Source organism: Anguilla anguilla, chromosome 9 (genome assembly GCF_013347855.1).
Source record: "Anguilla anguilla isolate fAngAng1 chromosome 9, fAngAng1.pri, whole genome shotgun sequence".
NCBI lineage: Eukaryota > Metazoa > Chordata > Actinopteri > Anguilliformes > Anguillidae > Anguilla > Anguilla anguilla.
Window position 1 is genome coordinate 19,615,658 of NC_049209.1, and position 26,759 is coordinate 19,642,416.

The 26,759-nt window shown below is 46.2% G+C and overlaps 1 protein-coding gene across 2 annotated transcripts in view; it reads right to left on the reverse strand.

The window, feature by feature from the left end:
* LOC118235559 (E3 ubiquitin-protein ligase CBL-like) overlaps positions 1-26,759 on the reverse strand; it is a 40,434-nt gene continuing 13,675 nt past the window's right edge. Inside the window, exons 3-16 of one of the 2 annotated variants that reach the window (XM_035433011.1) lie at positions 14,918-15,064; positions 14,179-14,335; positions 10,434-10,555; positions 9,944-10,081; positions 9,589-9,676; positions 9,353-9,484; positions 8,915-9,133; positions 8,334-8,465; positions 7,619-7,969; positions 7,196-7,290; positions 6,885-7,031; positions 6,396-6,505; positions 5,937-6,134; positions 1-5,634 (exon numbers count right to left, since the gene is read on the reverse strand). In XM_035433011.1, the coding sequence (XP_035288902.1) occupies positions 5,351-5,634; positions 5,937-6,134; positions 6,396-6,505; positions 6,885-7,031; positions 7,196-7,290; positions 7,619-7,969; positions 8,334-8,465; positions 8,915-9,133; positions 9,353-9,484; positions 9,589-9,676; positions 9,944-10,081; positions 10,434-10,555; positions 14,179-14,335; positions 14,918-15,064 (2,320 nt within the window). In that variant the 3' untranslated portion in view covers positions 1-5,350. The remainder of the gene's footprint in view (positions 5,635-5,936; positions 6,135-6,395; positions 6,506-6,884; positions 7,032-7,195; positions 7,291-7,618; positions 7,970-8,333; positions 8,466-8,914; positions 9,134-9,352; positions 9,485-9,588; positions 9,677-9,943; positions 10,082-10,433; positions 10,556-14,178; positions 14,336-14,917; positions 15,065-26,759) is intronic. The other variant, XM_035433012.1, reaches the window with a different exon arrangement.

The following is a 26,759-nucleotide window of genomic DNA, read 5'->3' on the forward strand; positions in this document are numbered from 1 at the left end:
AAGTATTCAAAAACTCTTTAATGGCAGATGCAAATTCCAGAAACAAAACCAACAATAAGCATCTCGGATTGGAGTACAGCATAAAAAAATTAATAAATAACATTAGTTATTTCTAGACATGAATATAATGAAAAATATGTAAGAAAAATAAATTGTGCTACTCTTTATGAAAAGGGAAATGGTTTCATATACTTCATATTTCAGTTCGCTTTCTGCTTTGTACAGGCAGCAGTAAGATTAAAAAAAGTTAAAGGTATCCACATATTTTTAATAATTCACACATTTTATTTTATATTCAAGGACATCGTAGGATAAACATCCAAAGATTATAACACTGATATAAGAACTGATATTAATTTCACTTTAAGCACAATAGTAATTATAGTAATAATTGTAATAACTGTAAAACACTGCCTACATTAAAAAAGCTCCAATCCTTTTCCTTGAGTCAAAGTTGTCCCTGCAGTCTGTTTGGCTACAACAACTGTATGAACTGATACCATTTTAGTTACACGCACAGCTTCAAATCCATATCTCTCTACATAAAGCTGCCAGTCAACTTCATTGCATCGGATTCACACTGAAATCGAACATGTACAAAAGAAAGAAAGAAAGAAAGAAAGAAAGAAAAAATATGGGTATGAACTGACAAGAGTCTAATCCAGTCTGTACCGGGGAAAACTTAGCATCCTAACCTGTCCAGGTGACACCCTTCCGAAACCACGCCCACATGGCCACACCTCTCTAAGACCAATCCAATAAGAGGGAGCGGGTGTGGCGGTGGGTGCTCCACACACTAAATTAGAGAGAAAAATAACTCTTTTTACTTTAAATAAATAAAAGGAAATTATGGCACTACTTGACAATGGCCATCATAGGTGAATTCAAGTTTTTTTTTAATTTTTTTTTTTTAACTCAGGCAAAGCAAAGGGAATCCATCCCAATGGCACCTTCCTGAGCTGGTATAATGAGACCAGAGACCACAAGAGTGCTCGTAACCAGGCGATACCGACTCCCTTACAGTACGCAGTGTGCTGGCCCATAGTGAGCTATGCCTTCCCACTACTGCCAGAAATGGGATCAAGAAAATACGACCTTTATACACCTGTCTGCCGGAACAGGATCTGGTTATAAAATGACAAGACTACAAGGCCTACAGGGTATATATTATTTGTATACTAAAGCACAGATTCAGTGACAGCCTAATTATTCTTTCTTTGTTTCAAGCAGTTCGAAAATGCAAGAAAAGCCAGATTGTATGGGCCTAATGACAGATAAGGTAACTTCAAAATAAACATTGCAATACAATTCCATTAAATAAAATAAAATACTTTCATCGTAGGCTGGAAATGACAGGAAGAGAAATCTCTGCTCCACTGCTTGGCACTACCACCTGTTCCTTTTAATTAGTTTAATTATTTTTGTCATCCCCATGTCATAGTTATACATTTCCCACAGATCTCAGTTCACCCACTTCGAAATTTGACCTTGACTTTGAATGCCACATTTAAGGAAGTGTTCTTTTTTTTGCTACTTAGTTCCGCCTTATTTGAAAACATTGAAAATTGAGCAAGACGAACTTCCTTAAATTTGCCATTAAGGCTAATATGCAACTGGGCTACAGCATGAGCACAAACAACTAGTTTATGTGCATTCACACTCTTAGAGCGACAGCCGTAAAAACGAACAGGAATCTACAGTATTTATCTGTCATGAATGCTTTTAATTCAGATTTTAAAACTGCTAATTCGTCAGGACTTTAATTTCGGTTTTCCCACACTGGTCTGATATGAATTATGAATAACAAAATTTGCACTTAATGCTGCCATTCACCTGGCAACATTTGGAAGGATCTCCCTCTTGTGGTCGAATGTATGTATGTATGTATATGTATATATGTATATATTCATATATATATATATATATATATATATATATTCCTGTTTGAGCTGTATGACAGATTTGCACTTAATTTCTACAAAAGAATAAATTAGGGAGGAGAATATAGGATTCTTCCTCATAAGGTTGTCAGAAACCAGTCAAAAATGTCAAGCATTTGCATTTTGGGGTGCGATTAAGTACTATGGTGACAAACCACATGATCTGTGGGTGAGACCGCACCGCCATCTTAGTTCCCCAACAGAATGGCGTACATAAGGCATATACTATACTAGAGCGCAGCTGGTAAGTATGCAACGTTTGAAGATGTGGGAGGATTTTGAGCATTAAGCAATTATCACACACTTTCCACAGAAACAAAAAGCATTGTCCTATGCTTCAGGAAGGATGCCCTTAAATATTTTTAAACAAAATCATGGCACTGCTCACAGTATTATTTAGATAAAAAATGCAAACGTTGGTAAAAAATAAAATTCTGACATTAACTTGAAAAGCAAAAAAACTGACATTTCCATTGTATCATTTCACTTATCAGTACGTTTACTTATCACACGGTTTTAAAGTGACAGTATCTTTGCACATTTTCATATACTGTACACACACACACACAAGCACACAGGCACACACAACCGGAAATTTTATTTACATTAATTAGCACAGTGAAGAGGAGTAATCATTGGCAACTTTCTAAGGCGCCCTCCCCCAGTCACATGCAGTCAAATAAAATGTCCTATTAAATTTTTATCTGAAATACACATAAGGCGAAAGAGACAGACGGCAAGAAAGTGATACAGTTCTGTAAAATCTGAAAGAGCCTTTTGGTCTGAACACAGCAAAAGGTCAGGGCTTAGTCTAGCCTGCACACCTACTATAAATAACCACTGATCAAAATTTTCCAGTGATTGAAAATGGCCTTAGACTAAATCTCGAGGGTTGTGAGGAGGAAATGAGTTAAAATTAGCCCATTTTAAAGAACAGGAAAAGGGAAGAAAAAGAAGAAGAAATGTTTTTTTCCTGATCATCCAAAACTGTTGTCCTGATTGGGTTAACAATTTTCACCAGTTTTTGAGGAAGAATTGCTGCAAATAGCCACTTTAACTGGTATTTTATTCTCCTGAGAAGAGAGAGAACTAAGCAGATGCTTTTGTTAATTAAGTGTGCTTGTTCTCTAAAATAATCAAAACCACACCATTGAAAACAAAAAACATTGAAAACACCAATGATTGACGGCTTAGTAATTTGCATGCAAGAGTGTTTCTGATTCCCAATGAACTGTTGTGATTAACACAGAGTACCCTTATGGATAAAACATAATATTCGGATAGAGAAATCATACATTAGGAAACTATTTTTCCACATTCGGATACAAACTACATATTTGAAAGTGCCTTAGAAACATGCTATTTATTGACACATTCAAAATATACATTTCTTGTATCACAAATTTCATATTGTACGTAATTGTAAGTGGATGTGCTACATTTTTCTTTGCAGGAAGGTACTGGTTCTCAACTAGTCTGGTATCACTTCACTAAAATGGACACTTCCATTCACTCTTTAGTCAGTTTCCAAACATGGCCGCGCAGATGTTGAGCAGCGACATTTAAGAAGTGCTCAGGCTGAGATCTTTCGGCAGACTGAAACCGGTTCGAACACAAAGCTAATGAAGAGCACTGGGACGAGGTGAAGGGACCAGGAGAAAGGGGCGGAGACCTGGCTGAAAAGGAATGTGGGCATCCTAAGGCATTTCATGGTTACCGTGACAGCTGGAAAAAGCTTAATGTAGGAAACATCAGTGCTTCTGTTCTCCTCCACAGCAAAACAAGTCAAAGAGAGTCTATGAGGTAGTGCCTACATCCGCGCTGCTTTCTACCTAATGACCAAAATCTGTATTTATTTTTATTAATCTTTTCTCATTCCTTTCTTACTAATTCATCTATTTTTTGCTGCAGTAAGTAATAAGTAAAAGATGATCAGAAAGTGGACCCTTTCAGTCCAATGCAGCACTCCTCAGTACATATAAATATGCAGGTAGGAAAAAAATGATAATCTATCGACTCGGGCACAAAATAGATTCACATGCTCTTAACATTTCTTCAAGTATGCTATGGGGAAAAAAAAGAAAAACAAGAGATACTGTCACTTTAAAAAAGCAATAATTACACCAGTTTATTCACAAATGTACATTTAAGGCTTATTTGTTTAGCACTAACCATAGCAGCAGCAGTAAAGCACTTCTGATTTATTAATAGTAACAGAGCTCAAATAAAACGTTAGTAAAGGGTTAAAGTTAAAGGACAGGACTAGCGCTGAACACGTTTCAAGGCGTCTTGCACACCTGTGCCGTCTCCGAACCGCAGGTGACAGCGCAGGTGGGGGTTTGTTAATATATTAGTTCTGCCATTTCCACACCATCTGATATTAGCAGCCTCTCTGCACCCCACACGGGGAGAGAGGGAACTACTACAGCTCAGAAATACTGTATATAAAAAAAAAAGCCACCACACTGCGTTTTTCTTAAAAAAAGTACACATTCATCAGTGAAGGATGAGGGACAGGACCGCGAGCCAATCGCAGAGACGGTAGTCGCTTCCCACGCCCGCTTCTACGTGCAGCGGCCCCGCCCCCGCCTCTGGGGAAGGTGCCGGTACAGATTAAACACACACGCTCCCTACCAAGCAACAAACGCACGTTTAGCAACGGGGTGCGGATTTCATCTGAAGCCACATCACATCCACTACCACAATTTGCCCTGAATGAAAGTAATGACAGAACCCCAGTACCTCACAGTCGTACCACACTCTCACAGCCAAACGCTGCACCGCTTCCAAAGCTAAACATGGACAACAGCAGTGACTTTAAACGGCCCCAAGCGTCCTAGAGAAAGCCTCAAAGACCGAGCGCCGCACGGCACCGCAGGAGCCTACCGTCTAAATCAGTAGGAGAGGAACACAGAAGAAAGGTCAGGCTCCAGACATGGGGTTCAGCTCGGGAGGAATGGAGCAAGGGGAGTCCCAGAACTGCCCATCACAGAGCCTGCCGCGGGACACGCCCTGTCCAAAACGTCCCTCATCACAGACAGACCCCTGCCGAGGGGCTGCGAGGGGCGCTGTCACAACACCAAACCGCACCTTTATATCATTAATGCAGCATTTGAGCGGGGGCTTTAGCCATACATTTAAACTGTGTACATACATATGAGTGTGGGTCTGCATGTGTGTATACATATTAATATAAAACTTTAGGTAGGAGTGGTAAGTCACGAGGATATTATAAGAATCTGCTTCTGTCTGACTGACCCTGCGTGTGTGTGTGTGTGTGTGTGTGATTTAAATGGTGCTGATGTAATCTTCAGTACATTAACACTCAGTAGGCACACTCAGTTACAGACCAACCAATGAGGTTGCGAGAGCTGCAGGAGACAGCCAATCAGCAGCCTGGAGGGGCGGTGCTATGTGAGGATGTGAGCTGCCGAAGGGACGGAGACGAACTCGCGCAGGATGTTCTTGGCCATCTCCACGTTGTTCTGCGCGATCATCAGGGCCTTCTGGATGTCCTGGTAGGAGTAGCCCTGGCTCATGAGGTGCTCGATCTCGTCGGCCATCTGGGGGCTGGCTCCGCCCCCGGCCCCGCCTCCACACGCCGGGGGCACAGGGCTCGGCCGCCGCTCCGAGTTGATCCTGCGAGGCAGGGGTTTGGGCGGGCGCTCGGGGGCGTGGCCTGACTCAGAGAAGTCTGATGGGTGGGACGGACGACAAGAGAAAGAGGAAGAACTGATTTAGAGGGGGAAAAGCTCCTGGGAGCCTCTCCAGAGCTGCAAGGCCATGCGCCTCTTCCATTACTTCATGCAGTTCAATGGCTTATTCTGCATGTTCTGCAACGCATCAAGGGAACAACAAAGAGCAGCAGACATCAAAGTGACCCCGTCGCAAAAAATAAATACGAGAGAATTACTGGGAGGACGGTGGAGGTGGGGCAGACTCTCGGGGGGAGGGGTTATAGTGACGGACAGAACGGGGGAAGGAGGAGGTACGTACAGGCTCCTGAGATGGGCTCGTTGTCCATGGAGAAGCGGCTGAAGTTGGAGGAGGTTGCGCTGATGTCGGACAGGGTGCGGCGGGCGAGGTTGGCGGGCACCGGCGGTTTGGGGAAGTCGTAACCATCGTCGTCGTCCTCATCGCTGGCAGGCTCCCGGAGGCCGTTGGTGCTGGCGGAGGGCGGGAGGTCGGAGTAATCTGAGAAAACAAGCAAGACGCTTAAACATGCAGACACAGACACACACACAAACACAGACACAGACACAGACACAGACACAGACACAGACACACACACACACAAACATACACACACACGGACACGAACATACGGACACACAGACATACAATTGTGCACAGACGTGAACACATTCTCTGTGTAATGACACAGCGCTGCTTCAGTTGCTGAATTAGGGTTAAAGGTCACTGCACATTATATGTAATAAGGAGAGCACGTCAGACCTGAGTCTTGGGCCTGCGCAGACAGGGACACTGAATGAGCCTGGGACTGGATGTTATACATGGCTTCGTACATCTGTGGCACTTCCCCTTCAAAGTCATTCGACAGCACCCTGGAAGGGGGAGGAGGGAGGAGAGAGAGAGAGAGAGAGAGAGAGAGAGAGAGAGAAAGAGAGAAAGAGGGAGGGATAGGGAGAGATAGAGAGAGAGGGAGAAAGAGAGGGAGGGAGGGAGAGAGAAAGAGAGAGAGAGAGGGACAGGGAGAGAGAGAGAGAGAGGGAGAGAGAGAGAGGGAGAGAGGTCAGTTGAGGCCACGAATGACTAAGAGTGCAGACACTGCAGGGGCTGTGTTTCAGCTTGATGCAGGTATGAGCCCGGCAGCTCCATCGTCGCTATGACAGCGCAGGAGGCCGCAGGCAGCCAGGAGGAGCGCGGCGAAGGGCTGCAGCTCAAGCAGCGCGAAGCAGAGGAGGCCCAGGGGGCGGGACTCACCGCGAGCTGAGCGCGCTGGGCTGGGCGGGGCCTGCGCTCACTCCCAGGGCGAGATGCACGGGGCGGGAGGAGGGGCTCATGTACTCCGACTCCTCGTCGTTCTCCGCCTCCTCGCCGGTCAGCGGAGTCAAGGCTGGGTACGGCCGGCTGACACGAACAGAGGGGGGTCACGCACGCACAAGCACACGCACAAAAACAAGGGACATTAGCATGTCCGCAAAAACACGCATGCGCAGCTGCTAACACGATAAGCAGACAAAACCCACAAACACATTCCACACAGTCGAGCAGCCTCGCGCACGGGCGTGTACCTGGTTGCCAGGGAGTAGATGGCGTTGGCCGAGTTCGAGGGCTTCACTTTGGGGATGTCGTACTCCGCCCTCCCGGGGCCACTGCCGCCGAAACTCTGGGGAGGCGAAAAAGACAGAAGACCCTTACAGCTCAGTCGCGCTAAACCGGAAGGTCCCCGTTTCCCCATCAGACCGACTCGCTGCTCTGACACCCCAGAGCAAGGTCAACTACCTTAAGTGCACCCAGCGGTCAGAAACAGAAAACAGAAAGCACAGAAACGCAGAACCCAGAAGCACAAATGGGTTACGGAGTGTTAACATTTAACAGCTTCAGTCATCTGTCTGTGTCTCATTAACGGAGGGCCAAGCAGAGGGCTCCTGTCGGTGCTGACAGTGCACCCGGGCGCGGGGGGAGGGGGGGGGCGGGGGGGTCGGGCCTCTCACCAGCTGCTGCTCCAGGCCGAGGGAGCTGCTGGGCCTCAGGGCGTCGGCGCGTCTGTCCGGCGCCGGGGGCGGGGCCAGGGGGAGGGAGTGGCGGTTGGAGAGCTCGCGGGCGCCGCGCAGGTCGCCGGGGGCCCTGGGCACGGGCCGGGAGCCCCACTCAGCCGCGCTGCGGTTCGGGGGCACCGGGGGCAGATGGTCGCGGGGCGGGTCCCCCGGGGTGCCGGGGAGGGGTCGTCTCGGGAGCCGGCCCTCGGGACCCCCCGGGGGCGGGCGTTCCGGGGGGGGAGGGGCCGGGAGGTCCCACAAGCCGGGGGGGAGGGGGAGGGGCTTGTCTTTGTGGTGGGAGGAGGCCTGTAATGAGGGCAAGGGATCGTTAGTCATACACACGCACACACGCACACGCACACACACACACACACACGCACACAGGCCCCCATGCCTGCACACACACAGTCCGGAAGGCCGCAGCCTGACTCCGAGGCAGACAGGAACACACTCTGGACAGTGGGGCGCACTACAGCCCCGAGGCCTAGAGCCTGTCACCTGTCACCCGGGAGACGCCTCATCAACAACAATGCGCAGTTTTTACATCAGCCCGGACGCGTGCGACACAAACAGCGTGTGATGTGCGTAGCGTGCGCAACAGCCAGTCACACCGTAACAGTCCCTGCTAACAGGCCGCGCCCGTGATGCAGGCTGCTGAGGGGGGGCTTGCCTTGGACGTGGAGCCCGGGCTGGACGCCCCCGAGGAGGTGCCCGGCCTCGGCGGCAGCAGGTCCAGGCGGGGGGGCACGGGGGGCAGCGAGGCCTGGGGCGTCGTGGAGACGGGTGAGGGGGGGCGCTCCACCTGCCAAAACACCGCCCGTCCCCGGGGTCAGACCAGAACCGCACACGGCAAAGTCCTGAGCTGTCGTGTTTCAAGGAATCCTGAAAGTTTCTTAATCAACATTTCAAGGAAATACAAAAACTTTCACGCTTCACATTTGAGGGAAGAAGAACACCGACGCGAGAACACAGAGGAAGAGCCTGCGGTGCCTCTGACTGGAAGGACATCACAGCCACCGCGGCCGTTATTCATAGATGAAGGCAGCTTTAACCTCCCCGGGCCAGCAGACAGAAGATGAGCATCGCAGCCCAGAGCAGGACCCAGACATCAACACCCCCGGCCCTTTAAGGCCGAGAGCCCAGAGGCGGGTTTGTCCTTCTGATCCCCGCCCCTGTAGGAGGGACCAGAGCACACTGCGCCAGAGGGAACAGGAAGAGGGTTAAATTTTGGTCAGGGGAGCGGGGTCTCACCTTGGAGCAGGCCAGCTTGCTCATCATCAGGTGGGGGTCCTCCAGGCGGTCGTCGTCGTCGTCGTCGTAGTTAGGCGACAGGGCGCACTCGGACCCGTACGAGCCCATGGCTGCGGAGAAGCCGCCGCCGCCGTCCTTGGGGTTGAAGGGGTCCACCACGATGGGCTCCGTGCCTTTGATCTCACAGCGACAGAACGGGCAGCCCTGACCCTCAGACTCCTGGAGAAAGAGAAAGAGAGAGAGTTTATTTAGGTGTTTGTCACAGCTGTGTTAATACAAGGTTTGCAGTAAAACAATTCACAAATATTCGCAAATGCATTTCCTGCCAATAAAGCATTTTGTAGGCACGCACAGGCAGACACACACACATGCACACGCATGCACGCATGCATGCAGGCACGCACACACACACACACACACACACACACGCTCTCTCACCTGCCAGGCCGTGAGGCAGGACGTGCACATGAGGTGGCCGCAGGGCTCGATCTTCACGTCCTTGTCGTTCTCGGCGCAGATCTTGCAGAGCTGGAAGGTGGAGCCCATCTCGCAGTACAGCTCGTATTGCTCCTGGGGACAGACGGACGGACGGACGGACGGACAGGCGGGTGAGCGGGAGCGCAAACCCCACAGCGGAGACCTCTTCAGTGAAAGAGCGGGGGTAAAACCCTCACCTGCGTGACCTTGATGTGATCCTGAGGGGAGGGCTCGCACAGGCCGGTCAGGTCCGGGTTCTGGGTGCGGCCGTCAGGGAACAGGTAGCTGCGGCAAAGAGCAGGCTGAGCGCTCATCCCAACCGACACACAGCCGTTACGCTGCTTTCAACTCACTTCACAGAAGAAGACCGACGCACTCGCTGCTCAACGGAACCGTGCGCGGACGGACGGACACACAGACACACACACACAGACACACACACACACACACACACACAGACGGACACACACACAGACGGACACACACACAGACACACACACACACACGCCAGGGGCGCGTGAGAAAGCGCGCAGCAGGGGTTCGGAGACTCACAATCCCTCCCGGAAGCCGTCGATGAGCGCCTGGAACAGCGGCTTGTTGTGGGGGATGGTCTGCAGGATGTTGCCGTCGGCGGTGACGTAGCCGATGGCCCACTGGCCCAGCCGCGTGCAGCTCAGCCTGAAGATGTAGCTGCAGGAGGGAACGCAGTCAGACCCCCCGGCTAGCGCTCGACGAACAAGGCTGTCTGAGTGTGTGTGTGTGCATTAGAGTGCATGTGTGCGCATGTGTGTGTGTATTAGTGTGCATTAGTGTGAATGTGCGTGTGTTTGTGTGCTTGTGTGTGTATGAGAGTGCATATATGTGCCTTAGTGTGAATGTGTGTGTATTAGTGTGCATTAGTGTGCATATGTGTGTGTTTGTGTGCATGTGTGTGTATTAGAGTGCATGTATATGCCTTAGTGTGAATGTGTGTGTATTAGTGTGCATTAGTGTGCATATGTGTGTGTTTGTGTGCATGTGTCAGTGCCGGTGTGCTCCCCACCTGCCAGGCTTGTGGATGAATTTGTGCAGACGAGCCTTCACCTCGTCGTAGGTGAGGAAGGCCATGTAGCCGGGGTGTGTGACTGCCAGACTGTTCCAGTTACGTAGCAGAGACGACCACGGCTGCAGAGGAAGATGGACAGACCCACCGTCATAACCTTAACCATGGGGGGGGGGGGGGGGGGGGTTCACAGGGTCAAAGCCCTGTGAGCGAGTGTGTGCGTGTGTGTGTGCGTGTATTTGGTTGAATGTACCAGGCATCCAAAGCAAGCAAACTCCCCCCAAAGATAAATTCTCATATATCTATATTGAAATTTTCCAGAACACATAACATTACTTGCTGTAATATAATATTCTGTGACGTGGACCCTTTTCGGGGATCCAGTAAGGCTCTTTTTTACCTATTGCACCTCACAAAAATGCACCACCACCGGTTGAATACTATTCGTCATTCTCTGCCATCATCCGAATCGGAAAGATGGGACAAGCTGATACACAATGCCCTCTGAGCCACTGATACTTGTCAACCAAACATCAGGGTTCCTTCAGGGCCATTTTCAAATCCTTACAGACCACCCCTCCAACCCGAGCAAAGGGATCACAGAGCTTCTCCACCCTAGCTCCCCAGTGGTGGAACGAACTCCCCGTCCCTCTTCGAACCTCTCTCTCACTACCCATGTTCCGCCGTGGTCTGAAGACTCATCTCTTCAGACTATACCTGGACTTACTAACACCACTCTGTATATTTCACTCTAAATCCACCCCCCCCCCCCTTCATGACACTCGTTACATGTTCCCCCATCCCAGCACTTTTTGGTCTTTTGTATTTGTCCTAATATAGTAGCTTGTTCTTCTGCCTAGTTGACTTTGCAGAGGTTAGGTCAGAATAGTGTTCACTGTGTGAACTAAACTGTGTTCTTGGCTAGAAATAGCTGTACAAAATAAGTATTGTATCTTATTGAACCTGTGTTTTGTAGTTGTCCATGACCATGAAATGCACTTTCTGTACGTCGCTTTGGATAAACGCTTCTGCGAAATAAATGCAATGTAATGTAATGTAATATTCCCAGAAAAGGTCACGGCAACCTTTTTGCATGGGGGAGGTACACCGCTGAACTGACTCACGAAGAAGAACAGAATTTAGGGAAGGGGGCGAGCCTAATTAGAGTATGCCACAGGGGGTTTTCTCCGCATGCCACAGAATTTAAAAATTCCTGCCACAAATTGAGTAGAGCATGGTGCAGTTTGTGTGGCTGCAAAATACGTTAACCACAGTGAAAGGGCGAGAGAGCCGCCCCTGTCTGAGTCCGAGGCACTGCAACCATGGCTGACGTGTGGTTAGCCTATTTTCCGATTGATTCGTTTCAACAAAGGACCATCAAAAGAATGTATACGTGCCATCAGAACACATCTTCGCTCTCTCCACCTATCACAAGCTCACCTGTGTCTCCGCCCAGATTCAGATTTTCTGATTTGACTCAAACATCTCTACAGCTCTGTTCACATCTCATTAGAGAGGAGAGGAAAAAAAACCACAAGAAATACAACTGAAAACATTACAGTATCACACCACTACAGTAGCAGGCGACTGACAGCAAAAAGAACACAATGTGAAAGCTGCAGTTAAAGGTTATCAGGTTTCTACATCTGGCAAAAGAAGAGCACAAAAAAAAGACCACAATCACCCAGAAAATCTGCAAAAAACAAGATGATGATGCACCAGTTTTGACTCTTTATGGGCCCATGACTATCAGTCTGCTTCTAATAAGCCTAGGCCTGTTCCTCCCTGATCTATAGGACCCAAGGTCTGTAAAGAGGAAGCCATCTTGAAAACACTGCACCATTACAGGGAACCCAAAAAGCTCTCTTCCCCAACGAACTGTGTCCTGGGCTGATGGTGTTAAAAAAAAGAGAACAAAAACCGTGTCCGCAAGCAAAAACGGGGAAAAACCCAACTTCCTCCAGAGTGAAGAGAAGAAATAACCCAACTTACTGTCTGACCTTTTCAAGTGAACAACTGACAGAACTGATAAAATGTGACACAGGTCAACGTACTTCTAAATGTAACCTGCAAGTCGCACAGAGTGCACGCTAAAAACACTCATGAGAAAAACCAGGGTATTTCCGCGTCCAATAAAGCGTCGCAAGTATCAGAAAAAAAATACAATTCACAAAGCCCCTCAGCGGACATGGCCTGCTGCATCTGGGCACTGCGCCTTTAAATCCTCTGCATAAATTTCAGTACAAAAATACATTTTTTAAACATATTTGTGAAGGGGCAGCAGTGTACTATAATGGGTAAGGAGCGAATCATGTAACCTGCAGGTCGCAGGTTCGATTCCCAGGTAGGACACTGCCGTCGTACCCTTGAGCAAGGTACTTAACCTGCATTGCTTCGGTATATATCCAGCAGTATGGATGCAATGTAAATGCTATGTGAAAATAAATAAATAAATAAAAAAAGTTGTGTAAGTCACTCTGGATAAGAGCGTCTGCTAAATGGCTGCAATGTAATGTAACAAGCCATGCCGGAATAACAAGGATTGTTTCAAATTACAGCTTGCAATGGTCAGGGAACTTTTAAATGATGATGTGAAACCTGGTGGCAAAGTGGTTGCAGTGTAAACCTGTCAGTAACCATAAGAGCTGACAGAGGAAGACATCACCAACATGCTAGGAGAGCAGGACTAGAATTGTCTGATGACAAAGACGACATTGTTTTCCAATATAATTTAAGGCTATTTCATCGATACAGGAAATTATTAAAACTGCTCCAGTTCCTATGTTACGTCGATAGAAATCATTCATGTGAAATAGTCCAATTCTACGAATTGAGATAGTAGGTTGTTCCAAGAAATAGTGAAAAGTTCCATTTGCTGGTCATAAAGCCAGTTGCAATCATTATCATTTCAGCACCATAATTAAAACGAATCCTTTGTAAAAGGACAGCCAAGATTCCACTTAATGTGATTACATCTATGCTTGATAAACTTCTTAGAAATAGCCTTTTACTTCATTTGAGCATTTGGAGAAACTGGACATCAAGTCCTATTTTTGCTGTATTTGCGCTCAGATGATTGAGAACAGGCACAGCTTTAACATGAAACGTGCCGTGTGGCTACTTGATATTTGATATTTGTCATTGATTTAGTGTCGTTAGTAAACATGATAGTGCGAATGGTGTCGGCAGCTGTTGCACAATAAGGAAGACCATCTGCACTTCCTGTTTTTTCTTAGAGGATCTACCCCATAGACAGATTTTTTTAATATACATACTGTGTATAGAAAGGGCTGTAATCCCTACAAGGATCACCCGATATGGATGCAAATACCCTCAAATTAAAACTGAAAATCTGCCCCTTAACCTCATAATTATGATTTCATTTCAAATCCAATTGGCTTGAGTGCAGAGCCAAAATAACAAGCACAGGACATGCACTGGTGTAGCAATAACAGAGTTGACCGATTTCCCAATACAGTAAATAACATCTATTTTGTCACATATTGCAAAAACATTTCCTGAGACTGAGTGTTTCTGCTATGTAATGCCATGTACACTACTGTATGTACTTGCATTAACCACATACATTTACATTTACATACAATTAAATTGAAATAAAAATAATTTTTTAGGATTTCCTATCCACTGGATCTGGAATTGCAGAGTTCTGAGCTGCGGTCAGGGGGTCAGGGGTGAGCAGTTCAACAGGTCAGGGTTGGGGCGGGATGTCTATGGTCCTCTGTACCTGGAAGAGCCTGGTGAAGATGTCGAACTCAAACACGGAGATGTAGTCATTACAAGTGAGGTCTATGGTGGACTTCAGAGCCATGGCCTCCAGGCCAGAGCTGATTGGGTGAAATTCGTGCAGAGCCTGCCGGAACATTTTCCATGGTACAATGGTCCTGTGCAGAAAAACAGGGGTTACAGAACAGTTGGCTACAAACAATAGGAGAGGGTGTTCTACATCATGCCATAAATGGCTCAATTGCTCATATTTACACTAAAGTGTTCTTCCTGGAAGAGCTCCATAGGGGGAAATGAGCCAAGTCTACAATGGAAAGGGGATGGAATCAGCCAGCCTGGTAAAAAGGGGTATAATGAGCCTGGCTGGTTAACACTATAGTGGGAAAGGGGTGTAATGACCCAGGCTAGTCAACACTACAGTGGGAAAGGGGTGTAATGAGCCTGGCTAGTTAACACTCTACAGTAGGAAAGGGGTGTAATGACCCAGGCTAGTTAACACTCTACAGTGGGAAAGGAGTGTAATGACCCAGGCTAGTTAACACTCTACAGTGGGAAGGGAGTGTAACGTCCAAGCCCGATTCCACCTCTACAAAGGGAAATGGGTGCTATAATAGAATGAGTATCTCCCCATAATCCAAATCCTAAGGCGCCTTCCAGTATTGCTGACCCAGGCACTTCCTGTGCAAGGTCAGTAATGGCTGGGTTTCCTGGTCTGGTTGGTGAGGAAAAGCTCCACTCACTTGTCTGTGAAAGACTTCCTCCAGAATTCGGCGGCGTCAGCCTTGGTGATCCTGAAGTTGTCGCCCTGAAACAGGCCATTGGGGAAGATGGCCCTCAGCTCGGCCAGCATGTGACTGAATATCAGCGACAGCTTGGTCAGGTTACGTCTGAGAGAAGAGAAGAGGAAGCGTGGGACACGAGGGGGGAGGGGAGAAAAGGGGAAGACGAAGAGAACAGATCATTGTGAATGCATCATATATTATCTCTTTTGCTTAGCATAGCAAACAATAGTGTGACGCACGCAGCTCACATTACGCACATTATCCCCGAATGCCCACAGCTGCATATTCACTGAGGAGCTTTGGTTGAGGTGCCCCGCCGAAGGGATTAACAGTACCTCCGGCCAGGAATTGATCTTGCAACTTTCCAGTTACACCACACTGCCACCCCAGCGCTTTATGAATACCACTGCTGTTCTCACACTTCCCATTATAGTCATGATGCAGCAGACTTGTGCTGACCCACAGATGGAGCTCCAAGCTTTAAAGCCAGCTCTGCCTAGACATACAGGTTTCATACTGGGCACACATCCAGTAGTAATTAGCTACTGGCCAATGCTAACGATACAGCTCTCACAAGCTGTAGCACATTATACACCATGCTAAAATACACAGGCAAATGTCTGTGCTGGGGTGTGTTCCTCTGCAATCCTTTCCTTTGTTTCCCATATTGAAACAGAAGCTCTGTACAATCAATTTCCTTTAGGGAAATGAATGGCAGACGAGCAGGACTTTCGGTCTCAGATCAAAAGTAAATTCCCGCGACCTGGCTGCATGCACACCAACCCGTGTTTACAGACTACGTTTGTGCTTCAGTGACCGCAGAGTCACATGAAAGACCGAGAGGAGGGAACACAGACGGATCTCACTATAAAATGAATATAGAGCTCGGAACATTTCCTCTTTTTTGTTACCGCACACAACGACTGTAAGAGAAGCAGTCCGTTTTTACGGACAGACATTTTTATTCTTGTTTCCACTGCTCAGACACATCTGGTGTCTTTAAGGCCGGTCTAGCTGTGAAGTGAAATGACCACATCCACCTCGCACCTCTCAAAATACTGCAAGTTCTCAAGTTCTGACACTTGACAGGTTTCCACACAGACTTGGCGAGCATGCGGCGTACATGCGCGCAGGTCTGCAGGAGGGCAAGCGCGCGCGCACGTGCGTGCGTCAGAGGTTTTCGCGGAGGGCGACGCGGCCCGCAGCCGCGGTTGCGCGCTGCAGGATGGGAACAGAAGCAATGGCGAGAGAGAGAGAGAGAGAGAGAGAGAGGATGGGCGTGAGAAAGAATGCTGGCGGAGTTCCGGGCCGCGTCTGGTGCGGGGGCGGGAACAGGCGCAGCTTCAGGCCCCGCTGCACCGAGGCTGGGCCCGGGAGCGGGCAGGCGGCACCGCGAAAGACACACAACAACCGATGTTCCCCCGTTAGCCGCACTGGCAAATGAACACAAATGCACTCTGCTGTATTGACAACGCCGCTCCGCTATAGGCGTTCAATCAACTGAGACGGGAACTCGTTCAGTTAGGAAGGGCTTCCATTCGGCTAAGGAGGACACCTATTCAGTTCAGAATGACTCTGTTACAGCATATCTGTGGAAGTCAAACCCCTTCCGCCCCCATCACTTCTCCCCTGGTCCCTGCATGAGTCAATGCGTTATTCCTCAGCACTGTTCAAAGCTCCACCCCCAAAGTTACCACGTATCGCCTGCATCTGAAATAACCATATGACATGCAGCCATACTACCGTTCGTCTACAACTGCCTGTCAGCAACACAACAGTATGTAAAATTTCATTGACCGTGTCCATGTGTGCGTGTGTGTGTGCGCGCGCATGTGCGTGCTTCTGTTTGGGTGCGTTTTGGGTGTTGGCCATTGGCTCAAACGCTAAGACAATGACATTGCATCTACCCCCTCGTTCAGAACCCAGAACCCCTCGACTTCGCCCTACTGTTGCTATGGTTACAGGCCTCGCTCCCTTGGACACAGTGCTTTTGTCAGCTCCTCTTCCTCTGTCTCACTCTGACCTTTGACCTACAGCTGGCTGCTCCCTTCTCATTTCCTGTTTTCACTGATAAAAGCGTCTCTGTCGCGGGCAGGGACAGAGAGGGAGAGATAGGGAGAGCGCTCAGAGTTTGAGCACTACAGAGGAAGCCAGAGAGACAGACAGTACAGCACAGAGGTCATCACTTTCTCATTTAAAGTCTCTAGCATTACCTCATTTTTATCATTTCACAATAAAAAGGAGAAAATATAGGCCCAAGTATGAGAAAATTACTTTTATCACAACATATCTATCAGACACTGCAGTGCATGAGCTTCAAAATTCACTGTTCCCTGTGTAATATACTTAATCTATGCTCAGAATATTCAGATCTAAGGCACTGAGGGATGATCTCCTAAGCACCACACCTGGATCTGTCACCAACAACCCAGTGATCTTGATTTCTTCATGATAACCAGATGGACAGTTTGGACCCTTCCAACAAAAACCTATTCAATTCCAAGCTCTGCGCCACTGTACTCCCAGGCCAGAGAACAAACCGCCCACCCTCCCTCATATCCAAGTCAGTGGTTTTCAACCTTTTCTGGTGCAGGGACCCCCACCCAGGCTCAGTAAACATCCAGGAGACACCAGTTAATAACAGTTTTATATTTTCCCAAATCTGTATATAATCATTGCGTATGAAGTCTGGCTAGGGACCCCCTCAAGGACCCCCTGTTGAAAACCCAGGTTCTAAATGAAACCCAAACTTCCCACACAAAAGCATGGGTCAGAAGTGGGGGGAGGGGGATACTGTTCCCCAATGCAGGGTTGAGCTTAATGCTTCTCAAGTCTGGTCCAGGACCAAACAAGTATGCCGGGTTTTGTCTGAACAAATCTCATAATTAAAAGAAAATCATTCAAATTTGCTTGAATGTTTCACAGCCAAAATTTCTATATAATGTTGCTTCAATGTATAATTGTCATGGGCCAGTTTAAATTTCTTATTAAACCGGTAGCTAAATAGCTTAAACATGCTATGCAATAACTACAATACAATGACAACAGTATCTATATAATGACAACTGACCGATCTCCTTTGGAGGGGAAAAAGTGTCACCCTTGAGGGATTGGAGGGCAGCTGGCACTTGCATAGGTTGCTGTTGACTTTCTCCTTGGTTATTATTTTGTCTGCAATAGCATAGAATCCATAATATTTCCAAATGGGTGGAGTTACAATTTTTCTTGGCTCCTCCATTCGGAAGGTTTAACCTACAAGAACTTTATTTTTAGGCTACCACAATCCAGACAAAACCATAACATGGTGTATTGTGTATCGTCTCTTTCATATTGAGTGCTACCAGATGATGTTAAATTAGCTTGGGAGGAAATAACTGATGCAGTCAATGCATGATTCTATCACTTTAACTACATTCACATAGGCTTAATTAAAAGATTGTTTAAGTTCAAGCTGCCTTTATTGTCCTTTTTCACATTAGAGACAGGTGTAAGAAGAAAAAAAAGGAAAACAGTACCACCAGGACCACAGTGCAGTAGAAGAACAGCAATAAACAATTAGAAATGCCTAAATACAGGAATTAATGTTATTAAACAGAACAAGAAATGCAAAGTATGCATTTTTCCTTTAACAACGATTGACTGGCTTTTGAACAGGTATTGAACGTGGCGCATTGATAGAAAAATCCCAAAATTAACAACTTGCTGTATGCTGGGCTGCGACTTGTGCCATCGGCCTGGCCTGTCGGCCTGGCCTGTCGGGTGGGGTAGGCGTGAATCTCAAACCACGCTGGCACCAAAATAGCAGTGCACTGCTCGATCTTCACAGTCACACCCCCAGCAGCACCTCCCCTCCCACTTTGGCGCACAGCGAGTTGTCAAATGACCGGACCGGGCTGAGGTGTGTCAGAATCCACGATGCCACTTCGCCAGTGCGACGGCTCGTCACGAGCCATGAGCCGGCCAGAAAACAGAGTGCTAATCGCGCTTAATTAGACTTTTTACATCTACTGACGGTTGATTTATCCTCTTAATGTCACATTATGCCAGAAACGGCTTTGTCTGCCCTCAAAATAAACATAACATTCACAACCAAGGAAATTCATTCGGTCAGAGTAACTTATGCTTTACTATGTTCTATGTAATATATGACAAACAATTCCATTTAAAAAAGGTTCAGTTTTTCATCGATTCAGTTACAAACTGATAGGTGAAAAGAGTTGGGTCTCATTTGCCAAAACCATCTGTGTAAAACAGAGTTTACTGACAGCAAATGGCAATGAGCCAAACCTGCAGCGTGTTCAAATACGTTCAACCACACAATTATGGTAGAACACATTTTCAACAACCTTAATTGATCAAGACAAAAACTTGAAGGCTTTGACAAAAATGAGCACACACAGTGGGGCTCCAGGAGCAGGTCTGAGAAGGAGAAGGTCTGAGAAACACTCATCTAGCCTATATATGGCAAGTGTCTGTTTGTGACAATTTCCCTCACATTAGGTGTCTCTACTCTCCAACAAATCTTCAGTTCTTCAACCGTTGGTACCTGACTTGCAATCTCACCCTACCATAGGTCCGCTCTTAGCATACGAGTTAACCTTTGTGCACGCAATGTACAATTCCCTGTTGCCTGCCTACATTCTCAAAAATAAATGTCCAAAACATGCGTGTAGAAAAGAGGGTGAACAAAAAAGACAGAGAGAGGGGCAACCAGAAGAGAGGCTACGATCGCCCCTTGACTGAGGTGGAAAAGCAATCTTTTTGAGGAGTCATAACTGCTCGTATATCAGATCACTGTGTCACATGAGGACTTACTCTTTGCTTTGTGAATGGCCTCACAAGCCAGCTCTCTGCAGCACTACTGCTATTGTTGTGGCTACAGCGCACTGCATTAAAATACTTGGCAAATTCAATTAAATTTGAATGTTCACACAGCAGCTTTCCCCAAATTGCAAAGAAAATGCAGGGATCATATCAAAATAATAATTACAACAATAATCTTCCAACAACTCCACTCAGAGAGAAGAGATCTTCTAGCAGAGAAATGCAGTTCAAAATGAACAAGCAAGCTGAGAACACTACACAATTCATGCAACCACACATATAGTCATCACATTTCAAATTTCAAATAATCAACAGCTAAGCAGCAGCACCCACGTCACCAAATGGAAACTGCCTTCCCCTTTTTATCACACTCTTTGCTTCAGAAGTACACACACCGGAAGAGGCGCCACACAGGATCTCTCTCAGGAAATAGACTGTAAGAGGGCGCATGCACACATCCACATACAAACATACACACAAAGACACACACACACACAAACACTCACATACACACACACACACACACACAAAAACACTCACACACACACAAAAACACTCTCTCACACACACACACACACAAAGGCACATACACACACAAACACTCACATACACACACACACAAACACTCACATATACACACGCACACAAACATACACACAAAGGCGCACACACACACACACAAACACTCACATACACACACACACAAACACTCACATATACACACACACACAAACATACACACATGCACAGGCGCTACACAGGAAACAGCCAGTAAGAGGGTGTATGCGCGCGTGCACACGCACTCACATACAGGCACAAGGACACACACAAGCACTCACAAACATACAGAAGTAGGGCCACAGACACACACACACACTTCTGCAAATGTTCAACAGGATAAAAAACTGCATATCATAGCAAGTCCAACCCAGTGTTCATTTCACCAAGAATTGAATTCCACTCCCTCCCCAAAACAGAAAAAAACATCTTAAATGGCCCTCCCTGTGAGAGTGGCCTTTTCATAGATAGCACGCTTGACCAAAATAGACTGTCTTTTCTGATCCAGGAAACTAGATATTCTACAAACCACAAATGGGGTTACACTTTCTGTGACAGGATAGCTGCAAATAACTGTATTTAATTGTAAACACTTTGTGATTGCCAGTTCATATTAACCAGGTATCAGCAAAGCCGCTTCATATTAAGCTAGTTTCCAAAAAGCTGTCACCATTTTCCCCCCAAAATCAATGTGAACTACACTTCCCTTAATGCATAACTTTTTCGTATTTGGAGAAGCCACGAGGGTCCTTTTGTATTGCCCTGGAATGCTCAAATGAGTATTGCCAAGCAAAAATAAAGTCTTATAAACTCCCTCTGACGAATGCGCAAGTACTGCGACAGTGGCTGGCTGCTGAAAGTCCACATAAATAATTAAGTGGTCACTGCAGTCCCATCGCCCCTGTCCCACACATATTTCTGTGTTCCATACACTCCATGGCCCTCAATAAAGAATACACTTTTAAGAGTTCAATACACAAGCCTATATATTCAGTCTAATAAAATATCAGGTTATAGGTCAATATATTTAAGCTATATAAGTTTATATAAAAGTCTGATAAATTACACTTTCCATCCTATTTCATCCAAATAAAACTTAGTCCACTTAAATCCTTTTTCAAACGTCAGGAAATCTCGTTGTTGAGAAACCTATTAGATGCAAGTTTCTAATTCTCAGAAACAACAGATGTTATGGAGTAAGCTTAGAGTGTACAAAAGTGGGTTTTGTCACAGCAATGAAACAAGAAATGGCATAACCACAGTGCAGCACGGTATAACTGCATACAGTCATTTGCACAATGGTTCCTTTGACAGAATTTCATTTAAAAAGTGGGGTAATAATGTGATTTAGAAACGTTTTTCAGGAAGTAGACAAGGCAAAATGAGTGCAACTTCCTCATGCAGATAAGTCTAGAGTGAAAACTTTTTCCTTCCATTTTATTTTCTAATTAATTTGTTTAACTAAGCTGACGACATTTCTAACTCACATGCAGAAATCTGCAGGGGGTCCTGTATCACTTTTATAGCAGTTAATGAATGATTCTACTGCCACTGGCTTAATATCTGGTTAGAGTTTCATACAAGAGTGGTGCAGATTTATTTCACTTCCAGATTAGCGATTGGTATTTTGTAGAAAAGCAGTTCACCAGAAATTAAATCTGGACCAGTATCAACTGACACCAGCTGCCAAGAAGGGTGACACACGGGCTGTAATGTCGCTCAGGTCGAAAAGGCATCCATCTCATTATGCATGCACAACTCCTCTGGCCAATCAGACGCTTCCACTGCAGCCTGCAGGGTAACCTTTCTAACAGAAAAATGCCTGCACATCTTGGACTGTGGCCTTCAGAAAAAAGAAATGCTGCTGGCACTGCATTCTTAACGCGAGTGGGAATGCTCAAATGAAAGGAGGAGGATGCAGCATCTATCCTATTGGTTATAGTGAGGCCTTTTTTATGTGAGAAGAAAAAACTAGATAAAAACTGATTTTTAAAGTGGACAGTCACAAAGTAACAGTGCTATAGTCACTTGACATATTATTAATATATGAACATAATTTAACACAGAAAAAATTCAGTTCAACTGCAGTACACCCCCTCAGAGTCGGATCAGAACCAGAAACTGGGTGAAAGTCTACTCTCTACACAATTGTGTTCTTTTTCCCTGCTTATGCAAGTTTCTCAGGTTGCTAAAAGTCCCATGTGTCCATCTGTACACTTAAATTGAAGTGAATTGACAGGTAATGTTGAATATTTTGCTAACAAAAGGAATTGGGGGGGGGGGGGGTCTAAGACTTAAGCAAGCCATTGTGGAAAATTTAGCTGCACAAACAAGGAGAAGCTGAAGCAGTAGGGGTGGGTGAGAGAAAAGAGGGAAATGGAAACTGTGAAAATGCAAGCGCACAATCTTTCTTCACCCATTTCCCATCAGACAGCCACCGACGTGTCACTGAATAATTGCGTTTTGTATACCTCCTGTTTGTCACTGCAAAATACATACAAATACGTACTCATATATGCATATGAATTGTATACTGAACTTCATACCGATTCACTTAAACAGCAAAAAAATAATGCAGGGGCACAGTTGTGTTCCTGTGAGACACACCTGTTGTACATGGCTGATAAGCTGGCTCTCTGTGCACCCACTAGCACAACGCTCTGAATGAAGCAGCTTTGCACAGACCACAAGAAAGCTGTGGGAAGGCGAGGGCTTCAGATTAGCCGCTTACAATTACAACCCTACAAACTGCCACAAGGTACCACTCTAAAAAAGGTACAGTACCTCTGTACTTTTTTTGGTTCAGCCCCTGTGTACCATCTATCTACACAAATACTTTTGTTAATTTATTATAAGAAGGGGCACCAGGGGCTTGTATCCACCATGTTACCCAGTGAGCACAAGCCCAGATACAGATGGAATATACACATCTACAGGGGCAGACGTCTACATTGAGAGATGTCTTGACATAAAAGGACTAGGTTAGCTTAATTTAGCCCTAATTTAGTTCAGATTTTACTGGCCTAGCCAGCTATAAAACTGTACATTTCAATCAAATCTAGCTGGGTTTTCAACGTTTGTCTAGATTGTATGTACCACATCTAGCCCGGCAGACAAAACAAAAACTAGCAGACTATGTGGCTCTCCAGGACCAGGATTAAGTATCACTGCAGCTAAAAGAAAAATGCACCTACATACATCAGGGGTGTCCAATCATACCCGAAAAGGGCTGATGTGGGTGCAGGTTTCTGTTTTAGCCCAGCACTAAGACACCTGATTCTACTTAAGGTCTTGAGCGAGGACCATGATTAGATAATCAGTTGAATCATTATTTCTTTTTTTAAAATGTAACTTTTCGTGTGCAAGTTACATGCTTTGTAACTGCTTTCATTTTTAATGTGGGCATTTCCCACTGACAAAATCTATCCTTAAAATGTAAAAATACTGCATGTCCAAGGTTGTAAGTAATCAAACTGAATTTGACACTTGTCGCTTATCAACATCGCTGTCAATCATCATTGGTGCTTAATTAGTGGCAATTACTTAATCAGTTTAAGATTATTGAGGTGACACAAATGAGTTAAATTGTTTGAGAAGGGGCTTGAGAAAGAGGCTATCGCGACCTCTAGCTGGCGGAGGACTGAAGTACAATGCGAGAAACCAAGGGGCTAACAGGTGGCCCTAAGTCACTGAACTTCGGCCAGAAATGACTACTGGCGCTCTGATGAATGTCTTAGCACTTCTATATTGGATTTTTACTAACATGTACCCCTCTGAATGGCACTAGTGCGTGACAAGTAAGTTTCAGCATTGTTTTTATTCATATTTTAAACAATAACCTTTTTATAGCTATATTGACATTCAGCTAATCTTATCGTATGCTCAAAGTTATAAATTTCTCCATAAAACAGAGAGGTAGATTTAAAAAAAAACGGAAATGAAAACGTATCCAAAAAATTTGTTAATTTTTTCCCTTACAATTTCTCCATTGTACCTCTGTTTTTTTGGGGAACAGTTTCGCCCCTGAGACGCCCCCTTGCTCTCCACTGCATACGAGCCCCACAGTTGTCCCTGGAGGGCTCCGGGACCCCTACTTTCCCACATGGACTAGGACTGTTTCTGACCTCAGAGTGGACGCTTTTACGCCCCCCCCAAATCCCCCCCCCCCCACACCCTTCCATCACCCCTCCTTTCCCCAGAGCTCTTCTGAATAATGCCTCTCCGCAGCCAAAACCGCCCCCTCTCCTCAGCGGCTCTCACAGCCCCCGGCCTGGGGGGGGGGGGTTTCTCCTCAGCGCGGGGCCGTGCCTTCAGAGGGACATCTGTGTAACGTCTGGCTACGCGACGCTTCTGTACGGAGAGGATGCCACAGCGAACCCCTCCCCCCCCGCTCTGCACTCTAGCCCAGTAAAGCTGTGCGTGGAGCCTCAACTTAACCCTTGAGTCTGAGTCACTGATAAAATAAAAAAAATTTTAAAAAGATGTCTGCTCCTCCCCACCACACTCCTGCTGCACAGAGGCCTCCCTGAATTCACAGGAAACAGGTGTGTGAATGTGTGTGTGTGTGTGTGTGATTGTCTGTCATTGCGATAATGTGCATGTGTGTGACCGAATATGCACGCACGTAAAACGTTTGTGTGTAGGCGCACATGTGGGCCAGCGCGAGCAAATGAGGAGCAAACAGGTATGCATGTACCTGCCACATCCGGGTGGGGTCGGTTATCTCTGGCACAAAGCAGGCAGAGTGTTCAGTTGGTTATCAACCCATCTGTGAGGGGGGGGTGGAGGAGGGGGCAACAACAAAGACACCGCTCCCAGCACTAAACTCATCTGAAACCCCGCCCACAGACCTCCAGGATGTGGAATTAAAGGGCCCTGCTTCTCTGCCTCTGCGCGTGGCTAATTTAAAGCTAGCTAACTCGTCACAGGGTAACCACTCAGGTTGAGACGTTGCTTTTATGCATGCGCCAAAAACATCCCATTCTTTCCATATATTGCACCCTCTGTATATATAAATAATATTTATATATTTTAAATTCAGATTCTGAGAGGCATACAAAGAGGCTGTGTGGACTTTTCAGTCGCAATTACATCATCGTGGATGCAGGAGCTTGTGTGTGCCAACTTCTGCAAGAAGCATAAATCCACCTTGAGTTCAGACCAGCCAACTCCACAAACCTCAGAGGACAATTAAAAAAAACACGATAAATCAAGAGCCGTAGCTAACCAGGAGACACAACATGCCTGAAAGTGCACCGACATGTTTCTACATCCTGTTTGGCTGTATGTGCTAGGATTAGCAGTTATAAATTTCTGCAAGCCTGAATGGGAAAAAAACCAAAATTTATATACAGATTACAGGAAGGAAAAAAGTTCTGAAAGATGCTTGTTTTAGATGCATGGACTAGTGACAAGCAACGCTTAAAAACTCCCTTCCCCACCACAGAACACAAGCCTAATCCCTTTGTGTGGAAAAAAAGACACCTTTATGCGCATGCACGCATACTCATGTGACAGAGACTCATTCAACAAAGGTATATTTTGAATAACAAAGTTTGCTCCCTGAAAACAAATTAATTGAGTTTCCTGTGTAAATGCTACAGATTATTTCCGCATCGAACGGAATAGAGATAAAAAGAGAGACAGCCTTATTGCAGTGTCTGTGACTGCTCACCATGGGGGCCTACTGTCTCAGCAGGATTCAGCTATAATGAGAAGCATGAAAAACTGACTGAACATCAGCCATGTCACATCTGCCAGATTTTTAAAAACCACACACTGTGCTGAAAACCCTGACTTTTTCTTAAAAACCCTGTTGTCAGTGTCCAACATACCCATCTAAAGACTTCCCCAGGTAAATTTTCACACATGAACACCCCCTTCTCCAAACCCCATGTATTCCAAGCTTCAAACAGATATTTTAAAGGGAAGTGCATAAGAAACTGCTGATCTCATATATTTTTACCAGTGCACAGCCTTAGGAGCACTGGAATGACATCAGCAGGCACATTTGCTCCGGAAGCCAGAAGCGGGAGGAATGAGGAGGACCACTGCATCAAGGCTGGGGTCAGCGGCTAAATTTAGCAACACATTACTATTAGCAATACCCCGCTTTATTTTTATTTAACCCACAAATAAAAGAAGGAAACTCTCGTGACAGAGCTACGCTAGTGACTTACGCGTGCGGTGGGACAGGGGCCTATTTGTGGGTGCAGCAGCCGGCCAAGCATCTATGTCAAATGTGTGTGGTGACTGTCCACAGCAGCAGCGTAGGAAGCAGGAAACTTTAGGCTACTTATAATGGAATGGTTGCATGTCCAGATCTCATGTTGGGCACTGCAAGGCACCCAGCTGAACTGCTTCAGTAAATATTCACTCGTATTTATAGATCATTTTATGAGCTGAAAATATGCAAGGA